The 21013-nt window shown below is 41.6% G+C and overlaps 1 protein-coding gene across 1 annotated transcript in view; it reads right to left on the bottom strand.

Moving 5' to 3' along the window:
- The window catches only part of LOC119910150 (latent-transforming growth factor beta-binding protein 2-like), an 81743-nt gene that overhangs the window by 54969 nt on the left and 5761 nt on the right, over window positions 1-21013 (bottom strand). The window contains exon 3 of the mRNA XM_038728572.1: window positions 12797-13067. Within this exon, the coding sequence (XP_038584500.1) occupies window positions 12797-13067 (271 nt within the window). The remainder of the gene's footprint in view (window positions 1-12796; window positions 13068-21013) is intronic.

The raw sequence follows: 21013 nt of genomic DNA, 5'->3' as shown, positions 1-21013 counted from the left end.
ATTCAAAGAGAAATAATCAGCTCTTATACACTGATAAATCTCAGTCCAAACACTTGATCAAAGCGTCTGATAACAAAGGAGGCCTCAAACAAAGACATAAAGTCATTGGCGTTATCCACTTTCACCCATCATCATTCATCGCACATGCACAGAAAGCAATTAGAACTTAACCTCATCACATTCGAGGAAATTACAAATCACAATGATGGCCAAGAATCCACACTGTGCACGAAACAACTGTGAAGCTTCCAATGCATTGCAAAAGCATTATTTGGCACTCAGTTACCATATATCTTTGAACTCTTTGCGGCATTACAACATGTGTATATTAGCTCTCTTAAAGGCATGACAGGCAACATGAATGGCAGTTCCAGCCGCACCTCTTGACCCAGATGAGTTGGAGAGGAGGCATTTCTGGAGAACAAAAAGCAGACAGTCGAACACTAAAACACAAGGCAGAACTAAGAACTGGAGGACAGTCAAAAGGGCTATAAAGCCTCTGATCTCTTAGCTTCTACTGATGCTGTACATAAACCATGTTGTTAATAGAACCCGATGAATTACGCCACCAAGCACAATGCAAGGTGTACTTTGAAGTTTTGATGAGAGTGCATTGTGGGGGAGGGGAGGATTGCATGGAGAAATTAAGTTAAGTGGCTTTGTTTAAGTGCCAGGAAACCCCTGTAGTGGGAGCTTGGAAAACACCACTTCCCATCAACCCAGTGGTGACTGTGTTGTTTCGTAAAGTTGTCCACTGGGAAACAGGAGCCGCTTAGATGGACAGGGAAATTCTGGAATTTCCTCTTCACCTCGAACACTCAATTACTCACACATTCATACACACATTGGCCCAGATCCCCAGGAATTGTTTACATCGTAAACCATCACCATAGCCCATCAACTCATGACAAGGCTGGAACAGTGTTTATGTGAAGCACTACACAGTAACGTATGGGCCACAGCTGATTCATTCACTAGGAGTTCAGTCACTCTCCATAGGAAATAAAGCATTTTTGTCAGTTAGAACTAATGTATTTCAGACGGACAACCTAGATTTTTCTGGGCTTAGGATGGCAAGTAGTTTGGAAAGAGGTAAAGGATTGTGATATTAAATGGTTTTTCACTGACCCTCTCAGCACTTGAAGCTCAGTACAAGTGTACCTTGGCAAAGCTCATTTTTCATTTTGATTTGTTTGAGAATACCAAAGACGGAGTCCACATCTAATGGCTTGGATTCTTGGCTTATGGCAGCTAATGCTGAAAATAGACTGATATGAAGAGCTTGTCTGGTAGTTGGATGGAGCCATTTGGCTTTGAACATATGGTCTAAACAAGACATCCAGACAGCAGGCAGAAGTGTCTGACATGAGCATTCTAGTCTGGGTCACACCGCACAACCCGATAGCGCCCAGTCTTGTCCCTGTGTCTCATCTCAGTTCTCAATGTGTTGGACTGGACATGACCTCCAGAGTGACGAGTAGTAAACCTCTGGAACCATCATTAGATTTACAAGCAATCAACACAGGAGTTGTTCTATTCTGCTGAGGAAAATCGAGTCATTTTTCTTTTTATTTAAACAAAATGTTTAATGGTTCCATTTACCTCTTTCCAACACGGAGCGTCAGCCAAAAACCCTTATTACATAAGAACTGCACATAATTAGGGCAATTTGAAGGCTACTTGGTAAATGGGAAAGTAAATGACGGTCATCAAAGACCAAGTGTAAATCAAAGTTTACACGCATTCATCTCATTCAGATAAAGCGTCAAAGACTATTGTTCATTTCAAAGTTTGCACTTGGATATGCAGATCATCAGTCTAACTGGAGGGAACAGCAGAAATATATAAAAAATTGTGCAAACAGCAGCTGAAACAATGAAAACTTTGTACTGCTGAACCACTGCAAACACTGTCAGCAACAAAGGAAGAGAAGATTTATGAGTGTATTTAGGACACAGTCAAAGAGAGACGACTGTGAGCTATAAGCAGCACTGTGTGAGGGTGTGACGGACCACCGTCACTACGGTTGAGTATGAGCTGTGACTGCTATACCAATAAGCCTGGCTCTTTGGCGTTGCAGTCAAGTTGCATGTTTGGTACCCCGTAGACCTGGGTTCAAATCTGGGTGGGGTGACTGCTCTTGCCTTTCCGTCACAGAGGGGTACAAACTATTTTTGGATGCAACAAAGCATATTGGTCCTATTCCAAAGCAATGTGTTCCGTACCAAGTGACAAAGCAACAGTTAAGATATATGGTATGCATCCATACAGCGCAATGGCTTTCCACCAGCACAATATTTTCAGAGGAGGCACCATTAAACTAGGAAACACCTCGAAATGGATAGAGATAATGTATCTTTATGCTCTTGATTTTAAAATGTCAGGAGAGAGATGTTTTTCAGCAAAAAAGCTCAACAACAGATGGTGCTCCATATTTCAGAGACTAAAGTTTGCAGACAAGGAAGGAGAGTGCAGACTGCTGAAACTGGTCCCAGGAGGTGTCATTCAAGAACATTAGCAAAGACGTACACACTTGACTCTTGTTCATGTTTTACTATTCAAAGCCCAACAGTGTTAGGAATCTCGGTGACATCCAAGACATTAACTAGAATGAAGAGAAGAGAAAACAATCCAGATTAGCAATTAAGATATTATCATAGGTTTTCTTGGATTCCTGATCCAAGTATGACTTGTTTGCTTCAGAATTTGATTTAGCAAAAACATCAGCCTTAATATCTCATATTTGTCTATTAGTCTATTTTGTTTGTATTTTGAGAGAATGGGGTTGTTTTCCCATGTTTGATGTAGCTCGCAAGGGCCAACAGGCAAAGAGGGGAAAAATTTAATTTAGAATTTGGTCTGTCTTAACAGCCTTGGTGTATTATAGTAGGTGAAAGAAGTCTCTGCAGGCTGAGAAAGAATTAATCCTTTCTTACCCACCCACCAAACCATCTGTACCACCAGTGGTCAAACCCCACTGTGGTCACACATCTCATTCCTCAGGCTTTAGGCAGAACACCCTCATCCATTCATCATTCGCTGCCGAGGTCCCTGTGTTTCTTTCAATAAAATCCTGTGGTTTGAACCTTAGCATGCACCAATAAATATAATATCCAAATCCAAGGGTATTTTCATTATACTGTTGTTGTGTGTTCCTTATAGCAACAAGTTCATGCAATGGCATGGTGGTAAGGTTTGTGTTCATTGGAAATTCAAAAATAACTCGACACCAGCCTGTGTCATATTAAAGTCTTACCCTAAATTACAGCTGTTTGTGAATGTTTAATCTCTGGTAGTAAATGTTTTAACCTCCACTGGCTATTCTCACAGCTTGTTTTGCAAGATAATCATGAAGCTTGCACGTCAACTTTGCATTATAATGTTAAAACTCACTGAAAACTCGTACTGTTAATGTTGTTTTAAAGGAATAGTTTGAGATTTTAGAAAATACAGTTATTTAGCCTTTTTTTTCCGTCTTTCTGCATATTTACCATACAGTCACAAGACTGGCATCAATCTTCTCATCTAACTCTCAACAACAAAGCAAATATGGGTTTTTCCCAAAATGCGGACGCAAGTCTTTAAAGAGTTCCCATTTTATATTGTTGCCTCCTGACACTGATTAGACATAAGGCAAAAAAAATCAATGGCATTATACTAGAATATGCTGGGACACCCAAATGTGCTCAAACCAAACTACGGTTAGGTATCAGAGAGGTGATAAAAAGATAAAAAATTATTTTAAAAATGTTAATAAGGCTGGCCACCAATCAGAACCACAAAGCAGCAATGGATGTGTGAAATCAAAAAATACATCTGGGCAAACAGACAACAGATTTTATTTTTGGATACATGAATAATGCATGAATAGTGTCATCTATTGGTGCTCAATGAGTAGTCAGACTACAAAAAAAAGATGACATTTTGACTGAATGCTCCATAGAAATGTAATTTAACATTGCCAGCAGTGTCAGTTGTCCAATGTGTCCCATACTATAAATGAGGAATAACAGGAAAACACCTAGTCACAGAAACATGTGTAGCTCTTTAACGACTCTTTTCTCCTGAAACAAGGACAAGTTCTTCTCATATACGTGGCCGCATAAGGTCAAACATCAGTGAGCAATTAAGACCCAGTCATTCTTTGATAACATCTCTAGTCATTATGACTTGGATAATTGTGGGTCCTGGCAGAATATTTCCCCTTGTGAAAATCTGGGTGTGTCTGAGGGCTTATCGCACCAGCCACAGAGGCTGGATTAAATCATGTTCTCTCTGTCTGGACGGCCTTCCAGGAATCCCGCTAGTAGCAGCCAGAGCCTGGGTGAAATGAATTACAGTGGGGTTGGATTGATTCAGAAAGCTTTTTTTCCTGCCCCAGGGGATGAGGCTTATATTAGAGCAACAACTGGGCCTAGCGCAGAATAGAAAGCAGCAAAAGTTCTTGAGAAATGTATTCAGCAAAGACTATTATTTGGATCTGTCAAAGTGCTACACAGACTGAAATGAAGAAATGAAGTTCCACTTAATTTTATAGGTATAACTTAACCCACTGCCTGCATGAAAATAGATTTTCTGTAAATTCAATCTCATTGAGGTTTTCAGACACTAAGTGATCACAACATCTGACTACTGCCGTCTACTCAATCACAGGCCAAAAGCTGTGAAATAAACAGTTCCCTTTTTATCTCCAGGGGGTCAGTAGCAGTGCCAATCTGTCTGTTTTCACCTCAGCATTCTTAACTTGAGGGTTTCAAGCTCTAAGACATTCAGAAAGGCCTGATTCTGGATAGAAGCAAAGCACTGTGGTTGCTGTGGTTCAGGGGCCAGAATCAAAATGCCTGGAGACATGGTGAGCTGAGAGGCTATTCAATACTCTGCAGTTTATTGTAGTTGCTCTGATCATTCACTTAGTAAAATGCCACAAGACAGGTCAGCAGGAAGCTTACAAAGTGCTGACTGAGGCTGTGCCTACGCTGGTCAGTGTCATATGTCAGGCTGCTCGGACAATAAGCCAAATAGGTTTTCCAATAAGAGACGTGATTGAGGGAATTTTTTAACCAGCCTGTAACATTGGTTTAAAAAGCAGTAAAAAATTTACCAGAGGTTCACAGAGAAAACAAGGGAAAAATGCAGACATGAGGAAGGCCAGCACAAAGTTGAGTTTTGATGTGTGGCTATGAAAGAAGAAATCTATGTGTGTGGGACATGAGCATGTTGGATTTGTATGTGTGGAGGTCTTCTCCACCACTCAGTCCCACAGGAAACACACATCCTAACATCTGACTGGATTAAGTGGTTCCATGCACAACCATACTGCTAATTCATGCTTTCAACGCCATGCCCCATATCTGGGAGATGAGCCTGATTGATGATGTCTCCATGTGCCTCAGCTCCGGAGCTGGAGGCTCGAGTGGAGTGGATAGGCGCCCCTCTTCCTAGAACTGCCGTACAGTATTTGTCCCTCCGACAGCTGCATCTGCACAGGCCTGCATGATGAGAAAGATTTGGCTACAGACGTTGAGCCCGCTGGCACTGCGGCTCAGAGTGTGTTTCGGATGGGGCTTTGGAGAGTTGGGATGGAGAGAGAGAGAAAGACATATCTGTCCCACGCTGAGTGCTGAGTTCTCTATGGTCCTTTGTTCCCTCTTGCCCTAGCAGGAAGCCAAACACTCATGGGACTCGTTTGGCTCTGTGTTTGTAGAAAGAAACACACCAACTCTTCCTGGCCTGGCTCGGTCAGCATCGTTGCGTGTTAAGCTTCCTCAAATTCAAAAATCTACAGTACATTTAGACACACACATGACAAAGTCTAACATATGCTGAATCAATCTTTGTTCATTTTCTATCATCATATGGTATGCAAAACAACATTCCCTTGTCTTTTGCAGCATGTAGAGAGTTCACCTGAGGACACGGTAGCCTCCATCGCTGAGTCTGCACTTTGTTGATGTTGACCGCAGTAGCAGAGGTACACAAGGTACCCCCCCCCCCCACCACACACACACACACACCACAAAGCCATGGCATGTCCATCCATGTTCCGGAAAGCCCTATCCCATGCTCCCCAGGGACGAGGTCAGGGCAAAGGTAAGGTTTGTAGAACCAGCAGGCAAGACAAACATGCTTGCAATCTACAAGCAGAAAACCCTGTTCAAGTTCATTCCCAGTCTACCCACGCTGGGATACAAATCACAGCTCTAGACACAGAGTGATATGCCTGGTTCAGAAGTGAGATAGAGCTCTATTCAGGAGAGAGCAGAACATTCAACCTGTGGAAATTACCGTGCACATTACCCCTCTACTCTGCTTCAACTCGACTCCCCGTCTGCAGCCTTCCTCTGTTTTGGCAGCGGGTGAAAAAGGGAGACAAGAGGATGACTCTGAACATGTCCTCTTTGAGTAGCAAAGCAGACTGCCAGGTGGTACAGTAGGAAAACTTTCCCAGGCTGAATGTTTAGATATATATTTTAGTCTTAAGAACACATATATCTGATCAAAGCTGAAGGCATGAAGAGATGGAAAGCTACTGAGGGATTTGGGATTCTCTTTTAATTTATCATCCTCTCAAATGATTAATGAGAAACTTGTTGAGCGAATTTCCACTCCCACCTCTCAACGTTTATGATCATATTTTATTCAAGCTCTGTGTTTCCGTTGCACTTAATACCTCAGATTCTTCACTGATCATTACTAGCAAGAACATTGGTGATGATAAAACAATATTTCTATACAGGTGCTGAGGTCACCCAGGGGATTTTGACAGGGGCTCCTGTCAGTGCTGGTGGTGTGGTTTGTCTGGAGTGGGAGTGAAAGCAACCAGTGATCCGTGATTAACATGGAGAACTCCCACTATGACCACAGTTTCCTCTGAGAAACGGCTGTGTGATTGTGTGCAAAGCCTTGAGTCAACAAGCCACATAACCTCCAGCCCTATTAGTCACCAGGCAAACGGTAGGGCTGATATAAGCATAACAGTTAATGAAGAGAAAGCAGCATGCATCAATGTCTTAATGGTCCTTCTGCTCCACATTTCTGGGTGTTTTTGTTTTTGTTCAGCATCTCAATATGTTACTGTGTGTGACCAAATTTGTAATCATCCCTGAAGCAAGTTGCACTGTGCAAAATTATACAGAGCAATTATTTTATGTATGGGCCAAATCAGTGATGCTTAAAAATTTATTTTGATTGACTGAATTGATTAATTGTATCAAAGCATTGTATTGTATCTTCTTATATCATACCATGCAGTTTAAGTATGAGATTATACTGTTTATTGTTTTGTATCAAATCATATTAGTATAAAAACCAGTGTTGGGCAGTAACACGTCAGTAACTATAATATTATTGCTTTTCCCAGTGACTATTAGTGTAAGGGATTACTATTTCTAAAACAGTAATAATATTACAGTTGCTAATCCAAGTAACGCTGCATTACTGCGTTACCAGAACACGATTTGTTGTCCTTGACGTGTATGTGCGATCACATTAAATAAATAATGACCTGACTAAGAGGGAGGTTATTCATCTTATTTTTTGCTCCAAATTTTGCTCTATGTCTATAAAGCTCATCAGAATTTTTTCAGTCATTCAGTTCCAGAGCTCCACAACAACATGAAACAGGCAGTTTGGGGTTCACAACAACATGAAACAGGCAGTTTGGGGTTCATTGACATGACTGTAGCCTTTTTCAAGATCCACCACACTGTAGCATTGTTGACCCTCCCCTTTGGGCGACAACCTGATTCAGATGCCGAGTTACTGGCCGTTCAGTCCGAAAACAGCACTGCTTTAAAAAGACACAAGGGACTGTGTTGGTGCGGTTGTTGTTTCAAGTGCACTGCACAGTGGTTTAAAATATTAAGAAACAGGATTTTACAACCAATTTTATGATCACCAGGCACCAACAGTAGAAATAAATTGTTCCAGTTACAAAGTCATCTGTGCCCTTCCACATTTTTGATTAGCCAACGCATTGCTGGATAACATCCTGTTTAATTTGCAAAGGTTGAGCCAGGCTAAACGTTTTTTGGTCAGAGACATCTGATTTGGCACCTCTGCTCATGCACACAGTGTTTTTTTGACGCAGCGCTGTTGTAAGAAAGGGAAGAACAACAACCGTTTCCAATTGTGGCATCACGCTGAGGGGCAGGTTAGATGGGCTTGTGTGCACAATGGAGTTCCATTGCATCAGAGATTTGGTGAAACAGTGATGAATACCATCCCAAGACTGGACAATTTCATTTCTTATGCCATCATCATGGCAGTGTATAAGAATTCAGTGTATGTTCTAGTTGTAAAATCTACTGTATGTTAAAGTTCTAGTACACAAACCATGACGACTTGAAGCGTATGTAGTATACTATACAAATTGCCGTCCAGGTAGCTGCTGCCAGCTGTCCTTAGTCTGATTATGTAACAGAGACCAGAAAGAGATGACCTTTGGATGGATGACCCGCATACTGCACACACATCCTGCTCTGCCCTGCTCTGTTTCCTGCAGAGGACTGATGTCAGAGCATGGTGGGGCTAAAGAGTTGACATGAAGGACTCATAGGAGGAGCTGAATACGTCCTCTGTGCGTTATCACAGTTCCAGCTTGGCCAGGAGTGTTCACCACTGGCCCTGACCTTCATACTGGGAGCTGACAGACTAGCTGTGATCTAGAGGATCTCGTGCTGACAGGGACAAGCCTTTCACTACTGCTGAGCACAGTGCTTACAGGAAACGCTGGTTTACAGTGAAACACATTTGCTCCACAGCAAAGACAAGTAATGTCAGAGGAGGAAACAGTTATTTATTTGCCAGCTGCATATAGGATGTACCTATTTTAAATTTTATAGTTTTAATCCCACAGAACAGGCGGCCGGGACATTTGGGACACAGTTGAAATGGTCAGAGGAGAGGTGGAAGACTTGAGACAGGAATACAAGAAGAGGGAGTAAGGTATGGGGTTGCATCCCCATGTCCCAAAATCCCACTAAACAGAAGGTTTCTCATATGTTTTGTCCATCCCAACAAGACCTTTATTCTAGGCTGTCACTCATAAATGTGGTGGATTCATTCACTATTTATGAAACAATTTATTCTCTAAAAAATAACATTTCAGAAGGCAGCTGTGCCCACACAGGCCTGGCAACATGTCAGTCAGTTTTAGATTTTGACAGAAAGAAATTCAATCTGAGAAACTTTTTCTGGATGGACAGATTTGTCACCATGGATGAGGCCAACAGGGAAGGAGAAAACACATCCCATCAGAGCAACTTAATGTTTGACTCTGATGGCCTCGTGCATTTTAGAATTATTTTATTACAAGACCAGGTCTATGATGATATGATCCTGTATGATGATGTTGATCAACTGAATCATTTCTGTAATGGCACAATGTCATGCTAAATAGAGAAGAGCTGCTACAATGGTAACGCAGCGGTTCTTTTGCTGGTGATTCAGTGGATAGCTTAGTAAAAACACTTACCCTCCAACTGAGTAACCAGACCACAAAATCTCTTCTGGTTACTCAATGCCTAATACAAAAAAGCCTGTGTCTACCTGCACAACTCTGAGTTTCGGTAGAGTGGGGTTTTATAACTGTGAACCAGAGCCTACTGGACAGTAAGGAGTGGGGCCCAGCAGTAGGTCTGGGCTTTTGACTGATTTTAGACTATATCCTGGAATTCAAACCTAACAGTCACTTCACCTTGTTCAGCTGTGCAGATTGCTTTATCTCTCTCTCTCTAATAGATGCTTTGTCTTATTATCATTGTTTTTGTTCTCCCCCTCCTTGTCTGTCTCATTTCTTCTCTACACTATTTCTTGTTTTTGGCGCCACTTGACAGGCTGGGTCAGTGACAGGGTGCTGCTGACATAACAAGCCAAGTCGGCTCCAAGAAAGACATATATAGTACCTCACACCTTCTCTAGTAGGGAAAAATGAAAAGAGACTGGCTGCGGGCTGCATGTACGGGGTGGCCTTTTCTCCCTCTGTACATAAGTGGGGGGCAAGGCCAACATGATCTATCTGAACCCGAGCGTCTGTCCTCCCCGCTCTTCTTCTTACTCCCTAATTGAGCCTTGGCACTGGTGTTGCCTCTCTATCTGACTCTCACTCTATGTGACCTCACATTGCTCGTGCTTTCCTGGCTTTGCAAACAGTGGAACCTCAGGCTGATATATGAAACCAAGACTTGCATCCACCACTTCTCCGGGGGGAAAACTGTTCCACCCCTAAAAGATCATTCTGGGCCCAGAGAATGCAGAACATTTGCAGTTCATGAGGGTTGAGCTTTAAATGTGAATTACACAAGCACACAAATAGCTTCCTGGAAGTACCAATGAAAGAGAGTCAAACATTCAATAATTCTTTGACTAATGTTGAAATGAAGACATACAATTTTGGCGGAAGCTTTTATTCTGCCAGGCAAGTTTCTGAAAAATCTGTTGGTTACAAATACTAATAATTTATTTGTCTGTGCAGCATGCTTGGGAAGTGTGTCACCAGCAGAGGGAAATGGCTCATCTTGAACTTAACAGCACCTCTTAACAGTAAGTCAGCTTTAATAGAAATATGAAGAATGGACATAGTCATAGTAAGGGCATTTGTGACTCAGAAACACGGTCTGCTTCTTACGATGTTGAACCTGCAGTGTTTTCTCGTTCTATTTGTACCAGATCTGTGACTCAGGACGCAAAAATGTCCTGTGAGTCAGGAACAAAGAGAGCATATGCATAGCAACTGTGCAGTCTTCAGAGGTCTTGTATTGATTAGACGATTTACTATGACTCCAAGATAATTGTTTTGGGAAGGAGGATATATTAAAACTCTTTTATGAACTATCTGCCAAAACATTTAGTAGAGTTGAGCTACCACAAACATGTGGATGGCTCAGCCATTGTAATTTCATAACACCAGCAAAAGCACAAAATGACAAAAGACCTTCACAATAAGCAGGAGGAGCTTCATAAATGTCAGATGTAATTGAGAATGTTTAAGTGGTTTGGTGGAGAGAAATTGCCCAGATGACAAACTGGCCAAAACCTGAATGATGACCTCAGTGCCCAAACAAATTATGGCACTTAAACCGACTCTGAGCAGATTAGAAAAGCACTGGGCCTGAGTCCAAAATGGAGCACAATTTGACAAGATAAGTCTAAACCTGTAAGCAATAACGATCCATCAAAATATTCCCAGAAACAATTACTCCCTTTCAGCATCCTTGATCAAGAATATGGCTCAAGCCATGGTAAAGTGATTAATCAAGAGTCAAGAAAAAACTAATTTCCAACAAGATTGGAACTAAAACAGTCAGATGATCAAGCCAAGAAACTATTAGGCCTGTCTGATTAGCAGTCTTTGGAGAATTTGCTGAATGCACCGAAAGAGGCTTTTGCCTGAGCAATTATTAGTTGGATACATTATAGTCACAGTTATTCCAATAAATCAAAGAACAAACAAATAGTCAAAGCCTAAAGAAAATATAATCTTTCTGCTCTATTCTCATTGAAAATAGCATGGGTTAATACTTCTGTCTGGTAATTATGTTATATTTTCCTACATTTTGCAGATTTACTTTAATACTTTTCAAGCATGGCAGCAAATGGCAGCAAATGCTTACTTGATTTACTTAGTATTTGTTTTACTTACAGTCTATTAAAGATTTAACATATGAACCAATTCATCTGGTTTGATTTATTGCAATGGTAAACACTACCAGCATTGGAAACAAGTGTACTGAACTACTGTTTGTTCAAGAGCATTTAAACAATTATATTAGCGTAGTGTATCGATTTGTTTTCTGTGAACCTTTCTTCATGACAGTATTGGTAGCTAAAACAAATATCATACGTCATACGTTAACTAAATAAAATAAAAAAACTGTAGTATATTACTATGCCATGGCATAAGACCAAAATATCTGGCTGTGACATTGTTAGATGTTCTAGCATCACATGATTTTCATGAATTTGTCGATTAAAGAATTGCTCATGCTAAATCTGAAATGATGTTATAAATGATCAAAATGATGTTATAAAATGATACAGATATAAAGTATAAATGCTAGCATTTAAAATAGAAAAATGAATTCATTTCAGTGGACTGGCTGCCACCTGTGGATTCACTCTCATCATCAAAGTGAATTTTGAAAGTTCGACTTTAACATGCAACTTTGTGTCGCTGAGCAAAGCCAATCATCTTCACAGTATTGACGTTGGAGCAAAGTGGATCAGAGTCAGCGTCTAACATCTGGTTTTTCTGTTGCTCCATCCATTTTTATTTAACCCCCCCTTTGTAGGAATATAATTGCTTCATAAAACAGGACTTGTTTGTAGACAGCTATGGAACAAAAACTGATGGTACAAATACATCTTTTAAATAAACTGTGTGAACTTATTGTCCCATAGCGACCGAGCTAACAAGCTTACTTACTGACAAGCTAACTAGCTTGCTCTTACCCTCTTTAATATGCCTTTAATAAACAAAATAACGTACAATTATGAATCATCAAATACCAGAGGGGACTAAACGGCACAGTGTTGAGAAAATAGAAAGAAGCTATTGTGACTGACCAGCACAAGCATACTCCTGGTTTGCTAGTGTGATAGCAATTAGCTCCCCAGCTACAGTTCACTAACTAGTCCTACAAATAGTTCTACAGTTTGCCACCATGTTCTGGTGGGACTCGGACATAATTTAGAGCTGATGGAAGAAAGTCATTTTTTGACCGATACTTATTTGGCTAAGTGTGTCTCTGTCTGGCTATAATAAGAAAAGGCACAGAAGCACAGCTGCATCACTTACACAGTGTGGACAGGCTGTTTCGTGGTTGCAGGTCGTGGGGTCTGGACCTTGGTGGTATCGATGGCCTGCCTTTCTGAGGGCCTTCTCCGTGGTTGGTCTTTCTGGAAAGGGTTGGTCCCAGGTTGAATGCGCCTCAGAGTGCCTCTGTCATGGATGTACACCTGCTCTGGAGCCACCTCCTCACAGCGGGGCCCCTGGAAGCCTGAGCGACACACACAGGTATGCGGCCGGCTGCAGGAGCCACGGTTCTGGCAGGGGGGCTGGCAGTCAGCTGAAGAGAGAGCACAGATGGAGATTAAGTTTTCAGAAGGTCATGGTAGAGCATGTGCCCCCCTTGTATGAAGGAGCAGTAGCAGAAAAAGCTTTCCCTGATCCCAACACCGGGGCTCACTTTAAATTGATTCAATCAAGGGGCCATTAGTTTCAGTTCTTAAACCTTTCTGTCCTTTTCATTCAGCAGAGAGCCTGGGGTGGCTGTCATGTTCAATTTCTCTTGAGTCTTTTACTGCCCTGTTTAGTCTAAATATATATGATCACTTACATTAAATCCTTATCCAATTTCTCGCTGAGGTAAAGCCTATACGCCGGGTTCATGGTTCAGTTTAGTGCTGTCTGCATTTCTATATAGAGCGATTTCCTAAAAATATCTCTGATCACTGATCTAGACTCCAGTATATGCTTTCACTGTAACACAGGCAGCTTAAAAAAGTAATAAAAGTAAGAGGTCATAAAAAAATGAGCGAATGGGAAAAACTGCTTACTGAAAGCCAACTGCAAATATCTGACACTTCATCAAAGAAATGGCCTGTAGAGCTGTATCTTTTATTTGAAAAACAAACGAAATCTGAAGGGGCTTACTGTACTAAAATAATGAATGTGTGAATAATATTAGTCAATAGTCTGCAAATACACAGTGCTGAGGTCATTTCATGGTCATGGAAAAATAATCTGTGTCACCCTACCAGCCTACCCCCACACCCTCCCATCACACTCCAGATATTTGAAGTACTGAAAGACCTGTGGCACGCAATTTAAAGTAAACGAGCTCTCGATCTTGTGACACACATGTATGTAGTAGACGGCACTTAAGGATTTATGACATTGTCCTCAAACAGTAAATCAGGCCACTGGTCTGTGGTGGCTAAAGCAAACAGCGGCCCTCTGTCAACAGGGCTATGGAATGCTATTGACACAGATGCTGTGGACACTGACAGATCGCAGGCAGGAACGCTGCCACAGCTCTTGGCAGTGAGGAGTGCTGGCAGTCAAAAATGGCCCCACTGGGTGCAAACAGCGCTCTACCTGCTGCACGCTTCCTGTTATTGCGATACTGCTCAGACTCTGGGGCCACTTTATGTTTCTTCTAGTCTTGGGTGAGAGCACACTGGACCCTGAAAATGCTGTTCCTGATGACATGAGCTCAAAACTGAAGTGACAGAAGAAAACATGACAGGCTGTGTAGCAACTGTATTTCCACAGACATATTCCCAGAAAGAAGGCCAAAATCAAGCTCTGTATTTTAGTTTTCTCAGATAATACACGCTAATTGAAAGACCACTTCATTACGCATCGTCTGCCATTGGTATGAGGAGAAAAACTAACAAACTGAGGATTAAATATCAGACAATCACCACTCTCTTGTGCTTTATGGTGAGGCAAATTTTATTTAGACCAACTAATTCACTCAAGCATTTCGTTTTAACTACTCTGAGAAAAATGTTGCCCCTTTTAGATGAAGCATACACATTTAAAGAAATGTGGTTGTGGATTTGTAGAACTTGGTATGTGATCCGAGTTTTCCATCACGGGATAAAATAGGAATTGCTGGAGCTCTGTTTGGCAAGGAGTTAAATACATCATCTAACTAAAGTACAGGCTGGCTGGGTGCCACCGCCTTGTCCGGAGTCTGTTTAACCTCAAGTTTGGGGATGAAGCGGTGGATCAAATAGACCACAGATTCCAGTGACATTATGCTGCGGGGGGGAAGAACTCGGTAATGTGTGAAAGTACATTCTTCAAATAAACTGTTGGAATTGAAACGAAAAACAGCGCGAGGCAGAAAAATAACCCAATAACTGGAGCTTCACAGCTGGCTTACGATGGGATATGTGTTCTATCGTGTGACGTGTGACCCCTTTTCAGCTGTGAGGGACAGAAGTGACACCAAACATGTCGCCTGTGCTGACAATAGAATGGACAGGTCAATGACACTGGGCCTGCTGACATGTGCCCCACGTGAAGCCTGTTGCGTGGCCATGGCATATACTGTCACTGCCTGTCTGTGTTGTCTCTGGGCCATGCCTCTGGGCTGTTGAACACATTGTCGCAGTAATTGATGTCATGCAGATTTGTCTTGCACATCATTAAAACTAATTGCCTCACATTCCATCCATTTCACAAATATGCACAGCAATTATTACTTTGCGAGAGTTATAATAAAATGAGAATCCCTCGGAAATAAAAGAGGAGAAATGGCAAACATTCCTGGCATTGCCACTTCAGCCTTAATTATGACTAAGACAGACTGGCCAAGTTTTTGGAGATTGTGTCCAGACCCAGTCATCTGAAAAGAGGAGACTATTAGACTGTTGTTGGCAGCTTTGAACCTTCCAAACAAACAAGCAGATCCACTATGAAATCAGTAATAAAACACTATATTAATATGGAAATAGCCTTTTCCTTGGGCTTAGCTAAAATGTCTTCAGCATCATATTTAAGTGAGTCTGGAGTCTTTCTATCTCTTCTCACTCCAGTCCTGTCAAACTTAAGCTACATAAGGATATTTTAAGGACTTTACTGCCTGAATAACATCCCTAAAGAAATGCCTGACGGTTGTGGTTAATCCAAGTATCCATCCTTGTACAAATACTATTCACTATAAAAGTAAGTTATTTCTGGGATTTTCAAAGTTCTTGGTTAGATTTGAGGCAATCACCCAGTAATTCTGTACTTATATTAAAGTAACTCCGGGGTCTTTATTGAGGTAAGTGTTGTTCATCATTTCTCTTGTGGGAAACAGTTACCTGTTATAAGCTTGGGTTTGCATGTGTATATATATCTATATGGAAAATTGCCATTCTCACCCCCCCCCCCCCCCCCCAACCCCCACTCATTTCCAAGTTAGAGCTTGTTTCCAGTCCATTACAATCCACCAGAGATTCCCCTTCCCCTCTCTCTGACCCAGAGTAACACAACCCATCACATCTTTATAGTCCTTTCATTCAGCAAAGGGCAATTTGAAACCAATATCTGACATAACTTAAACATGCAGAGAAATCTTGCCTTCAGTCAACAGAGCTACCAGAGGTAACTTGGCATTTTTGAAAATAATATCAATAATGAAAGCATAATCACAATAAGCTTTCATGGACTTCACTACTCTCTACAGGCTGAGCGCATTATGCACCATTATGAGATTTAGAGGTTGGGAGCTACTCCGGAGATTAGAATTCAGTAGAATATGAAAAGCCCTTTCAAACCCTGTAACTGAGAGACAGGAAGTTGGGAAATAAGATTGAGATAAAGATAAAATGGCATTAGAAGTTATGGTTGCAGCAATTTACCTCTGATTGGCTGTTGCAGTGTGGACATTTCTGAATCTAGTAGATATATGTATATACATGCATGTGGATGCAACATTTGTGAAGAGGCTAAAGCCTTGACTTAGTTTAAAATCTGCTTCAGCTTTGCTCATAACTGCACTGTGCATCATAGACAAGTGTGAAACACTTGTGACTGAATACCTAGTCTGGTAAACCTCCTGTGATGACAGCAGGAGCCTCTCTTTAGAAGTCATCACAGAACCCGACAGATCTGATGAAACAGGTCAAGTGTTTAAGATTGTGGGAGGCAGCTGGGAGAGACAAGCTTTTATAATTCACCTCTCATCCGGACTCACTATCCACTGAAGAAGTAAGAATTGGTCTATTGAGCAGTTAATACAATTGCCTCTCAATGCTAATCATTTCAAGTGAGCGTTAAGCTCTTTACAACATGTGATTTCCACATGGTTGCCACTGCAAGTGCTATCATTTCAGCCTTGCCAAATGCTAACTTTGCCTTCTACAACCAAACTGCTGCTACTGTAACTTTAAAGTTCAGAACATCTCTATTGTTCTAATCAGGACCAGAAGGGAGGTATCCTGACACTGTTTGACTGATCCTTTATTTTCTCTTTGTGGTAAATCTTACAAGGGTAATATTTCACCAGATTAGGGTGCCTCTGTCATAGATGCATATTTTTCAATCACAGTGTATGTTTTTCGGTCCAGTACAGTAGTTGGTGTTTTTATTCTCCTTACCCACCTCAGCTCTGCGGGGGCCTTTTGTTAACCCATAGCTGACCCACGACACTGTGTACATTACTTTTAGCCACACTATACAGAGCCCCCACCGCACCCCTCAAACTTCCAAATTCAGCTTCTAATGAGCCACATGCTGGGGCACTCTGTGGAGGATATCTGGATCTGGGGGGGTGTGCCCGCAGCTTGTAAAGCTGACTCTGTGAGACGTGGTGTTCACCAAAAAGCCACAAACCCCATCCTCCTGGGGGATCACATCCCAACAACTTCCATATGGTCTTTAAACAGGAGGGTGCTATGATATATGGTCGGCCACGGGCTGCCCTAACAACACTGCGGCCTCAGTGAGCGTGTGAGACTGAAGGAGAGGGGCACTTGTTGTTAATGTTGACCTTGTAAATGTCAATCAAGCCCTAACTTGTTTTTAGGCTTACTGCTGAGAGATCTGCGAGAGCATGTGTACTTTTTTGCATGATGGCACTGTGAAAAAGGTGTTACTGAAGAATGCTTTTCAGCTTCACTCAGCCAAGTTTGTTCAACTTCTCTCTTCATTATTGTTGTATTACAACAGCTCATGATCAAAAATGTCCAAAGAAACTAAAAAGAAATTCTGCAGGGAGACATCTAGGTCCAGATGCTGAGTAGTACCTCATTTTCACCACACTTTCTGTCTATGGTAGCAATTAGAAAAACATGTGGTGCAGGAGGCCAGAACAGGACCCAATTGCAACCTACAAACAGACACACCAGCTGGAGTTGGGAAAGCAGCACTCCTGGTTTGGGGGAGACAAGCTGAGAGCGAGCTGTCCAGCGTCTATGTTAATGATGGGTTTTGGGATGACGGGGTGTGTATTGATTACAGGATCTGTCTAATGGGCCATAACTCTCTACAGGGCTGCCAAGGTAGTGTTCTGCCTCTGAACTGTGAACTGTACAACCCCCACAAATCCACACACAACGTATAAGGCGGAGGAGGGTTCTGTGGCTGTCTGTGTAGCAGTCGTTTCAGTGATCACCAGAAACATCAGAATTTTCAAAACCTCCTTTCAAAACAGAGGATGCTGCTCAGGAGGCTTGGTTCTCCTCTATTGGTGTCCTGGTGGCTGGGTCATCATGTGCTCCTCTCATGACCTCTAGTTGCATGTCATACTATCCTACGAAATGTACATGCCATAAACACGGAACAGTGCAGTTCAAACATTTGTTTTGCACAATAAATCTCCTTTCAAAATCACATACATGTGACTAGTGTAGATAAGAGCAAACATCATGGTGCAAATGCCTTTGACCTAAGAATTTGGGCCAAAGGCATTTGCACCATGATGTTTGCTCTCTTCAAGTTCTGCATGACTGTTTGTGTGAATGCAGAGCAGATCTCACTGATGATCGGGTCTAATAAACACGGATATTCTGTTGTGTGTCAGGGAGGTTAACAAAAAGCAAACTGAGACAGCTTGTATCTATTAGGTGAAGATGGAGAACCAACATTTTTGGGTACTGTTTTGGAGGTCAGAAAACACTCACATGTGTATGTCCTTCATATTTTACCAGCTGCCTCACACATGTTGTACCGAAGAAGAACATTAAATGCGTTTCACACTCAAGATCAAGTTTAATTTTAAAGCAACCATGACAAAAGACTCAATAATGTACAAAGAGTGTATTTTATACTTTTGCAATAAATATATTATTATTTTTAATTAATTCACATAAAACTCACATTATGGTGGCCTCCGTGAACATCTCGTGCTGAACAGCTGAGTCAAGCTCTTAACATGACTTAAACTGCTCTCCCAACCTTGGAGGGCTTTCATCCTATTCAAACTACACTGGGGACATGATGGAATTAGGGAAACATGCTACATGCTTTATTTTTTTGTGTGGAAAGAGAGGGTTGTGATGGGAGATGAGAGAGAGGGAGAGAGAGAGACTTTCTGCATGAGGAGTTATTTTAGGGTTGGGATGGGGCCCTGAGCAGCACAGCAGGCCAAAGAAAGCTGGAAGGCAATCAAAAAGAAACTCCTCTCTACCGTGTTTCACTCTGTCAATCACCGATGCTTAAGAGACTGAAAACAACTTTATTCCTCCACGTGAGTGATGCACCTTTCATCTGCAATCTCTAAGTCAGCAACAGGTTTAAATCAATGGCCATCTGTGTGCTTTTTTCAGGGGGTTGTGCTCTCAATTGTTGCCTATACTTGCAGCACGCTGCCATATGGCCATACGCATGCTTTCATCAAAATATTGTGATGTATAGTGTGGTGAAAAGAATTCCGCAGCAGAATATAAAAGCCTGCACTTGAGCTCTTTGAGCTCTGTGAGGGAGTCTTTCTGCAGTGTTGCCTGGTCTGACATATTCTATATTGTCCCATACATTCACTCTGTGTGTGGTAGACTATGCCATGAATCCATGTCAACTGGAGAAGCCACAGCAACACAACATAACTCTGGGACCCTGCCAGTATGAGCTACACCATCACCTATCATTACTTTTTAGCCATGCTAGCAGCATGGCTCTTTGGGCGGCAATGTTGGTGTGTCAAATAATGGTGTGTGAAATAACAGATCTTGAACAAATTGTTATTACTTTTTGAACAGATATTCATGGACCCTGGGGGATGAATCCTTTGGTGATCCCCTGACTGTTCCTCTAGCGCTACCATGAGGTTGATCAACATCAACATGTTTAGCAGATATGAAGTTGTGAGCATGTTAGCATGCTGACATTAGCATTTAGCTCAAAGCACCACAGTGTCAACAGTAAGTAAGTACAGCCATGTGGTGCAGCCCCACAGAGCCTTTAGCTTGTTTATACATTCTTGTTGTAAAACTAATCTACCCTACAGGTCTGACTTGCCAAAGAGCTCCTTTAGCTCAGATTGTCTGTGTGCCGCCTATTAGCCTGTCCAAGCCAGGTATTCATAAAAGGCACAAAATGCAAAATTATTCTCCAGTAATACTGGCTTTAAACATTCTGACCTTAATTTTATTTTATTTTTTTAATGTAAATGTAAACCTGAACTTCAAAACAGTAATTCTACACTGATGTACAAGACATCTAATTGAGGGTTACTGTACGGTATTTACCCTAAAACTTTAAAGCAATTCAAACCTTCATCCTGATTCCACAACTAAGTAGCTTACTATTTTGTAAACGCATTTCTGTGGCAATTCCCAACAAAAACTAATGGTACAACTTTTACTGAAACAACTTGTTGTTTTCCCTTTTTGGTAATTACTGTCAGGTGCAAACCATTCCCACGGCTTACTGGCATATTTTATGAATGATGTTGTTGATCTGTTGGTGAAGCATTTTAAAGTGGCATTAGGTTCTGAAAACCAGTAGAAGATTTTATTTAGGCCTAGAGATTTGAATTGAGGCTCGTGGTATTTCAGACAATAAACTGAACATCTGCAGTGTTTAGCACTCCATTTAATCAGTTTTTATGTCGAGACAGTGTTGACAGTAATGCAGCTGACAGACAGTCTTGTATTATAAATAAGGGACTATTACTGGGCTGTGGGCGAGGCTAGAAAATGGCCTCCCTCTGCTCTTCATCTTAGCAACAATACTTTTTGATGAACAGATGTGAATCTCAGCACAGTTGGGAATAAGAATAAGTGCTGACCTAAAAACAAGATGCTGCATTTCATCTCGACGGGAGCTTCGACCCTGCTTGCAAGTAAACAGATGGGGGTAGAGACAAGCGTACACCTGGCTTCACTTTACCAGCCAAACACAACACACACACACACACACACACACACACACACACACACACACACACACACACACACACTTTGGTTCTTGGCCCCCATTAATGTAATAAAATGAATATTGGTTTGGTAAAACTGCAGTCATAAAAACTTATGACGTTTTATCTCTAATTACAGCAGCTAATTTAAGAGAAATAAA

Source organism: Micropterus salmoides, unplaced genomic scaffold, assembly GCF_014851395.1.
Source record: "Micropterus salmoides isolate LMB-PRFRI ecotype aquatic unplaced genomic scaffold, ASM1485139v1 Ms_hic_scaffold_19, whole genome shotgun sequence".
NCBI classification, from domain to species: domain Eukaryota; kingdom Metazoa; phylum Chordata; class Actinopteri; order Centrarchiformes; family Centrarchidae; genus Micropterus; species Micropterus salmoides.
The sequence above is the reverse complement of the archived record's forward strand: the minus strand, read 5'-3'. Positions and strand labels throughout refer to the sequence as shown.